This window comes from Drosophila biarmipes, chromosome 3R (assembly GCF_025231255.1).
Source record: "Drosophila biarmipes strain raj3 chromosome 3R, RU_DBia_V1.1, whole genome shotgun sequence".
Taxonomy (NCBI): Eukaryota; Metazoa; Arthropoda; class Insecta; order Diptera; family Drosophilidae; genus Drosophila; species Drosophila biarmipes.
In genome coordinates this window covers 5,254,643-5,263,416 of record NC_066616.1, presented here as the reverse complement: position 1 = coordinate 5,263,416, position 8,774 = coordinate 5,254,643, and the positions used below count along the sequence as shown (strand labels likewise).

Here is an 8,774-nt window from a genome sequence, read left to right as displayed (position 1 = left end):
ACGCACGCGGATCGAGTTTTATTCCCGGCCAGCAGAGCGGCGGCAGCGTTGGCCAGCAGCGACGACAGCGTTGTCGTTGTCGCTTTAGCGCGCTGCAAGTGGTCCGAACCCACCTGAGGCCCCCCGGAGCCCGCTCAGGGGCGCACACAGTAGCCGAGCTTAGAATTTAAATAAACAACCCGACGACGCCGACGAACCTGGCCGGGTTGCAGCCGAAGTCCGAGGCGAAGTGGCCGTCCAAGCCATCCCAGGCGCAGCAGAGACACCTGGACAGGTGCGCCGCAGTCGCCGCTCACGCCGGCAGAGCCCGTCGGATTGGCAGTTGTTGTTTGTCAACACACTTCCACGGCAGTTAGCTGTTTGCCTGCCACTGGGAGCAGGCCAATAGATGGATCAGCCAGCTCTTAAATATTGAATTTGCATCGATTAGGTCCTTTTGCACGGAGGCAGGCCCTTGGGCCAGAAAGCGTTAGTATATCTTCCCCCCAATAAATCCTATGCTTAAACCTACTAATACACTATAATTAAAATACGGTAGTCACTTACTGGGATAAGCCCCAAAGCTATAAATAGAGGAACACGTGACCTTATGGCGTTAGAGCATATGAAGTGTTTACTTGATAAAGTGATTTAAGTACACAAATGCATAGAGCTTTGAATGTCTTTTGTAATTTTAAATAAAAGAAATAACAAGCAAGTTCACTAAAAGCAGAAGAACTAATCTTAGGACAGATTTTCTATAACATATAACATTATTCTTGTCTTTAAGAAATCCTCTAAAGCGGTGATCATAGCACTCAGGAAATAAACAATATTTTATTATTTTTTTTAATTAGCCATTTGCATAAATGTTAAATTATATTTAACTTTAAATGATTTCCCTTAGACTATGTTATTATGTTAGCCTTTGTGTCTTCACTACACCTTCGATGGATAGTGTTTAAATGGAATCCTTCTCTCTTACTTATCTTAACTTTAAAATTAAACTATATGCAATTTGTGCAACTCAGAGTGGCACTACAACAGCTTAGCCCAAACTGAATTCTAAACTTTGAGCTCAACTTACATCATGGCCATGCATTATGTACCCAGCAAGGCCGAGCCAAGTTAATGAGCTGTAAAGTGGTTAAGGTATTCAAGGCACCTTTGAGGCGCCACCTGATGATGGCACACTTTCCGCGCTGGGTAAATCTCTGGGTAGATGTGCAGCAGAAAGTGTTGCAGCGGTTTCATTTCAAACTGCAGTTACCCACACACCACACACAGGCACACACCGTCTTGGAGGGGGTGGGCGGTTAATCAAGAGCGCCATTTAAGATGGCCACCGATGTCGATGGTCGAAAGCAACCGCCACTCGAATTGGAGTAAAATAGAAAATTAACTAGTTTGCTGGCACTGCGGCGGTATGGTGGAAGAAATTTCACTTTAATTTTGCTTTTTATTTATGTGTTTGTTTGTGCCTCCAGCCGGCATCTCGCATAAGTATCTGCAGTTTTGTATGCCAATCCGATCGCCGGTTGGACGGACAGTTGCACAGAGACTCCGCACGAGAGTTTCATTGGCATTATGTCGCTTTAATTTGCAGCACTCGAAATTGCCACACGTCGTATCTGCTTCTCGGCTCATCGCTCCATCGTCCATCGCTTGCCGGTAATTTACGCATTAGACAAGTGCCCCGAAAGAAAGCTAAGCCGCAGATTTGCATGCTTCCCAGTAAAATAAAACACAAGACTCGCATCTAGATGCAAAGCCACTCGACATTTCGCAGACGAACATCCAAAGAGACCACATGAGCTTAAAATCCGTTGATGGAATATGTAAATGCCCTGCACGTGGACATAGATGGATGTGGATGTGGATGTGACAGCCCTTGTCACGATATGTCATGAAGTGTGTCTTCTAATGCTCTTTTAAGAAAAGTCATATCGACTAAATAGTCCAAATAAAGTATTTAAATTTGATATTTTTAAACAAGAATCTAAGTGCATATACAAATACAAACGCAGGAGTAAAAAAAAATATATATATAACTTAAAAAAATGTAAATTATTAAAGTTAAGTAATTTCAATTGCCATTCTTAAAGAAGAATCTGAGTACATATGGAAAATTGAACTCAGGAATAAATAAGTAATAATATTTAAGAAAGTATTTATAGATTATTAACATAAAAATAAATTGTAAACTAAATAATTCCATCGACTTTGATGCCTTGATCAATGACATGTATTGACTATCAGCTTTTTTTATTTGCAAAAAGGGTTAATTAAAATAAATTAGGTACCTCTAAAAATTTGATATAAACACATTATAAACATTCAATTTAATTATGTTATTAACAAGAGTTTTGTCATTTAAACAGCTCCCGAAAAAAAAAACCAAACAAGACACGTCTTGAAGAGTATTACTTAGTCAACAATGACAGTCTCCACTCAAAATATTTGTTAACTTTGTGCGTGCGCAATGAAAGTGAAAATGTAATTTCATCGCTTACATTTTATACAATTTAAGCTACGGCACTTCAAACATTGTGTGATGCAATATTGAAATAATCTGGAAATTGTAGTAGAGGTTTTAAAGGAAAAGGTTTTACCCTTTGTTAATGCAACAATTTTTAGGCGCTGCTAAGGGGGATAAATAATTGGATTTGAGCATGTTGGCAAGGCCAGTTTTTACGACTTCGACTGAGTGTGCTCAATTAATTCGCATGCCATCTCCTGATGCCCCCCATTCGCCCACCAACGGCCATTTCGCCGGCTGACCCAAATCGTCATGCGAAATTTTCGCTCTAGAGATAAAGCCAACCTTAAAGCATCGCCCATTCGAGGCAAACAATCCCCAATTTTGGCCCCTCCCGTCGGCCCAGCCCGCTCGGCCCCACCCCAACCCTTTCAGTGGCACCTTCAAAATTGACAACTCTTCAAAGTTTCACTTTCATTCCGCTTGGCTGGCATGAAATTCCGGGTAAAGGCAGCTCAGCTCAGCTCCGGCTTAGCTTACAGCTCCGGCGCTGTTTACACGGTGCGCTTGGGTAATTTTCAATTAATGAAAGTCCCGGGCCGATGACGTCAGTAGTGCGCAGCAAAGGGCACCCACAACTAAATGGCCAAAAACCAAGTGGCCGCGGGCCTGGGAATGTCGTGGGCCAGGTTCAACGTTCTACTCTGGGCAGCTCATTAATATTTTGTGTAGTGACCCAAAAGTGAAATTGCCGCATACCAAAGAAGGCAGCCAACAATGAGCAGGGAGGAAAAACAGCAGAGCAGAGAAGCTAGGAAAGTTGCATATTTTATCCATTCAGAAAATGCAAGCCGCCAATTCGTCATTGGGTTATAAGGAATTCAAAAGGGGACTACATTGAGGGATCCGGAGATGAAAATTTTACGCACGGACAATTTTACATTTTCCTTCTCTGAAATTGACCAAGAAATACTTTTAAGTGAACTGTTTGATAAACATAGTTATTCCATTTGTAAACGAACTTGCTATAAAAACATTTAAACTTTTCTATACAGTGTCAGATCCAGAACACAATATAAAACTTAATTTTATGAACACTTAAATTTGAAATCAAAGAACTCACCATTATTTCAACCACGGTTGTAGGTACCTAAAATATGTATGCGTCTGCAATTGAGTTTGGTAGAAAGCGAAGCAGCTTCGTCTGCCATTTTTGGCACGCACGTAAGCCCATTTCAATGAAACCTTAGTTGTTATCATAAATACATGTGCAGGGAGCGGCAGCGACACTAAAAACAAGTCATATGGATGTGATTTTCGGGTAGCAGAATTTACTATATTTAATTAACGCTTACTTAAACCTAACACACACATTTAGTTCGTTAAATTAATGATCGATTAGGCGAATTAAACTAGACATTAGTCAGACAGTTCGTGCGGCGCTCGATTCTTTGGTTCACTCTTCTTCTTCTCGAGGATCGCCTATCCCGAGCTTCTCCATCTCCATCTTCATCTCCATCTCCGGTTCCCAAATGCAAATGCGAGCTCACAGGCTCTTGGCGCTGCCCGCCGAATCCTTGGCCGCCGGCTTCCAGCCGCTGTAGGCGGTGTCCAGTTCCCGGCCCCAGCCGGAGTGGCCGCCGGAGGAGACGACCACCTCGTGGGAAGACTCCTTGCCGCCGCCGCCTCCGCTCAGCAGCTTCTTGATGCCGATGATCGAGGCCAGGACCAGGGCCAGTTTGGACACGATCAGCGCCTTGCCAGCCAGCATGGCCAGTGCTCCGTAGGCCAGGGGCACAATGGTCCCGCCCAGCAGCAGGGGGATCATGATCATGGCGCCGCTGCCCTTCTTCTCCTTCTTCTTGCGACCCTCCGCCGAATTTGCCTCTGAGTCAAATTTAACCTGGGACAGAAGTGGTGATAAAAACCAATTAATTAATAAATATTTAGAATATGCTTTCAAAAGGGAGTCCTTTTATGAATTTGTAATATTAGCTATGTGCTTTTATGAAGATACGTTAACGATAAAGTATATTAACGTTTTTAGGTATACTGTTGATAGTTTTTCCTACATTTTAATGAAGTCTATTTATTATTATTCACTTATTATCTTCGCTTATGGTAATGCGAAATTGTATTTTTCATCTTGGCCAAGTTGTTTTAATTGCAATCAAATATTTTTTTAAAATTTCATTTATATAATATTTACTTTTCTTAAAACAATTTTTCGCTCACCTGCAGAGTATGATCCTGTAGAAAGTTGCCCACCCGCTTGAGGATCATGTTGTTGAGGACCTGCTCCTTGGCGTCCGCGCTCCTTGGCAGGACGGCTTCAATGTCCTGTTCGTTGATAGGAGCCCTTTTCGGCTCCTCACCGTCGCCGCCAGAGCTCACGAACTGGATGCCCTCCATGAGCGACAGGGTTTTGGCCGATCGGAAGGCCTTTTCCAAGCCGGTGAGCAGCTTGACCTTGAGGCAAACGGACATGTTGTCGCCCGTGCACTGCTGGTATATGCGGTACACCATCGACATGTCCTTCCAGAAGCCCGTAGAAGCCGTTCCGGGGCTGTTGGTCGGCACCTGAGGCTTGGGGCCCGAGTTGATGCTGTTCAGGGTCTGATGCTGGTAGCTGGCACTGCGGGCACTCGAGAGCCAGCAGAAGACGATCATCAGGGCCGCCACATGCCACACGTACTTGATCATGACTGTGCTGGAAGCTGCTATTGAGAGCTGGACGAGAATGGGATCCTGGGCCGGTCCTTGAGGTGAGGCATAAACTGGGGAGAAGACGCCGGGCGCTGCTCTTTGGGTGCTCAACTGAGTGCTGCCCTGTGGATCTTATGCATTTTATACCTGTGGCGGATAAATCGCATGTCGGACGGCTGCCTGAAACTGAAAAACACAAAAACACAAAACACACGCTTTGTCTTAGTCTAAATATCACGGCAATTAGCCAGATGTTGTTGGCCAGTGGGGCTGCGCTTTCGTGATTTCGCTGCGAAAGCCGGCGAATGCAGTTTCGTTTGCAATTATATTCCCCATTTTTGGCTCGTTCTAAGCTATTGAGCTCGTGCGTGACTGGCGCTGACATTGCAATTCACTCACCATTCCTCACTGTCTTTGCATCCGACGTACTAGACCGTAAACATGGGCATTTTCGGTTTTTGAAAGCCTTTTGGGGCAAGTTCACTGTCGTCACCCAATTCGGCCAAAACTTTTCTTTTTTCTCGTGCACTCTGACAGCAGGACTTTTTGTTGCCTACTTTCTGGTGCTGCTGAGAAAAAGTGCAGTTCCCGAAACGAAAGAGTTAAGACACGAACTCGATCGCACTCAACGAAAGTAGAGAAAAGCTCTCGGCTTAATCATATCTGCTTTGGTGAAATGGCCAATAGGTGGTGCTTATCATAATTGAAAAGTGAATAATTTAGCAAAGAGGTGTCAAAACCACGCAGTCATGAAGCTAATAACTGGTAGCACTCAAATATTTATCAAGTGGGAAATGTTGTAAAAAGGTGCTAAAAAGGAAGGAAAATGTAACAAATAGTTAAAGATTCATCTTTAAGGTTTAATTACATTTAAAAAAGAGCATCAGAATACAATTTGTTTAAAATAAAAACTCTGGATGAAAACGAATAAAAATTCCTAAAATAGGTGATTTTTGTTGTACGTACGTATTTAAAAAAATATGCTATCAAAGAAAATCAATACTTTAAATTTTGTCAAACACGCAAAAATGTATGCGTTCTTATCTTAAATGGAACTTTAAATGCAAATAATAATCAATGTTTGATAGTGATTATAAATAAGAATTATAAATAGATTAACTTTTTATGTAGAATTAATGTTTTAAAGAAACTATATAAACAATTTTAAATGGGTTAAGTACGTTCTTCTGCTTGTTTGCTTAAATTCTTAATTATAAAAACAAACCCTAAGTCAGAGACTTATGATGGAGTAACCATAAAATTTGTTAAAAATTTTAATTTTCTTAGGTTAAAAACATTCAATCACTTTATTGTGAAGTACCTATTCTTGGAGTCCATTAATTTATTCTATTCCTGGTAATATGTTAAACTAGAAGCCCTACATTTTGATTTCAGATTTGGACAGCTCAAGTATACAAGGCGCCTTAACCGCGTACGACTTGACTAGACACAGCCTAGCGATAAAAGCAATTAGGCGCTCTTCGCCTGCAATGCAAATTGACCCGCTAATCAAAGTCCTCACGCAATGTGCGGCATAACCGCTGAGGCGATGCAACGGCCGTTCGATAATTACGAGCGATTGTTGCTAACTGCATAGCGTAATTTGAATTGACCACAAGCGACGACGGACGGCAGAAGCGGCGTCAAATCAGGCGTGCCGGGAAAACGCTCGAGTGACCAAAACTGTTTCACGGCTTTGCGGGGCTCGTGGCCAATTAACTTTCAATTAATCAAAAGCAATGAAACCCAGTTGATTTAATGCACGGTGAACAAAGCTGCTCCAGCAATTGGTGTAATCATAAATTCAGATGCGTGCTATGTCTGTCGAGTGTCGAGTGTGGGAAAAACGTGCTGTAGCGGAAAATGATGGCAGCGGCAGCAGTGCCGAGCGCCTAATAATATTATTAGTCAGGCAGGCAACCTGGCTCTTCATTTCGTTTATTTCCATTTTTGCTGATTTTTGTTTTCTGGTCCCGACTGCCTTTCAGCTAGGTTGCTGGAAAGCGCAGTGCTGCAAGGCCGACAATCAACTTTGGCTTCGGGACCGCCCCTGGTCGTTGTCTACGTTCTGGTGACCTGCTTTCCGAGTCGGAGTCGCGTCGAAGTTGGAGCCCAAACTCGTTTTCATTTCGTTGAGCATTCTGCACACATTCTGCGCTGCGACGACGCCCTTGCAGGCATCCCATCCACTTGGCTTTAACCCCCCACTGCCCCCGTCCGGTTGACAGTGAAATTGCTTTCAAATTGGGCACTCTGCACGATTCTCCTTCGCAGCCTTCCCCTCAGCCTTGTCGCCCGCCATTAACTCTTCTTATGAATTATTGCAAATTTTGTGGTTTTTTATCTGGTTTTTCAGAATGTGAAATTGCAGCTGCTGCTGCGGCGGAGTGCTGATGCTGCACCAGTTTGACTGCCACTTGCCACCGAGGCGGCGTTTCTCTAGCGGCACAACCGTTGCTCGCTCCAAATCGCCGAGTCGGGCTTTCGTTTTGGTTAGCCGATTTGCATATACTACCATGTTTAGCAGCAGTAAACGAAATTTATCAGAATCGAAAATAGGCTGGATGGGAGCCGAAGAACGTTACCAATTCCGAAAACCGAGTGTGGATATTGTGGGACACGTTTTAAGGAACTAGCCCCACAATGATTTTAAAAGAAATCGAAAATAATTTATATTTGCGAGGGTGAAGGAGTGCAATTAAGATTGCGAGCATGCCTCAGGAAAAACGGCTATTTATAATTTTATAAACGCACCCAACTTATTTCCCAAGCATTCGTTCTCTGACAAATGCATACTTGACAATTAAAAGTCTCCTCTACTTACCATTACAAGTTTACCTGGCAAATGACACTCCCTCTCTGAAAATTAAAACGAAACACCCCAAGGCATTAAGCCTAATCCCGTGTAAATCCTCTAAATGGCTGTTCCTTGCGTCCGGCTGACATTTGGTGGCACCATGCGGCCTCTTTGGGATAATTTCCAGCCGAGCGCAGCCCAAAATTTCCGCAATTTCCATTTGATTAAGTGAGCGGAGTTCGCCGCAGAACAAAAAAATAAGACTGACAGTGGTCAGTCAATGTTTGCTCAAGCTTGGCAGCTGCTCAAATGAGTTGTTAACATTAATGCGCATTAACCTGTCTTTTGTTTTCGCCGGGCGTTCGCTGGGCAGCGGCAACTCGGTCACATTTAGAGCGGCTTGGAAAACGCTTTTTGGTCTTGGCCATGTGCCACGATTTCTGAGGCTTTCCACTGGGCTGCTGTTTCGGTTTCCTAACTGTTTACTTTCACTGTCGGTGGCTCGGGTGGCTCGGGTTGCTCTTGCTCTGGCTGTTTCTGTTTCTGTTGCCGTCAGAAGCCAGCGGGGTTTATTGAATATTCGTTTACCTGTCTTGGCCAGACCCCGGTCATAATTATTTACACCTATTAACGGGCATCTTTGAAATTCGCTGGGGCAACTGGGTCGCAAATCAATTTCACTTGAAATGAAAGCATTCGACCCAAGATGGACTTGTCACCGGCCAGTTTTCGCCTTCGATTCGGAATTATGCATAGAGCTTTCGGTTTTGTCGTTTCGCTTTCACCTCGTGGTATGCCATAAATTATAGAGAC

The 8,774-nt window shown here is 43.5% G+C and overlaps 1 protein-coding gene across 1 annotated transcript; it reads right to left on the bottom strand.

Moving 5' to 3' along the window:
* Nucleotides 1-3,865: 3,865 nt before the first annotated feature.
* Nucleotides 3,866-5,251, bottom strand: LOC108027130 (uncharacterized). Its single transcript, XM_017098349.2, has 2 exons — nucleotides 4,694-5,251; nucleotides 3,866-4,361 (listed from the first exon to the last, which is right to left on the bottom strand). Exons 1-2 carry the CDS (start codon nucleotides 5,159-5,161, stop codon nucleotides 4,005-4,007), a joined length of 825 nt encoding a protein of 274 aa, XP_016953838.1. The 5' UTR covers nucleotides 5,162-5,251; the 3' UTR covers nucleotides 3,866-4,004.
* Nucleotides 5,252-8,774: the final 3,523 nt, after the last annotated feature.

Excerpts from the sequence above, each read along its gene's own strand:
- LOC108027130 (XM_017098349.2), bottom strand. The coding sequence starts at position 5,161 with ATGATCAAGTACGTGTGGCATGTGGCGGCCCTGATGATCGTCTTCTGC. Across the intron at positions 4,362-4,693 it reads TACAGGATCATACTCTGCAG|GTTAAATTTGACTCAGAGGC; the intron begins GTGAGCGAAAAA and ends CTTCTGTCCCAG.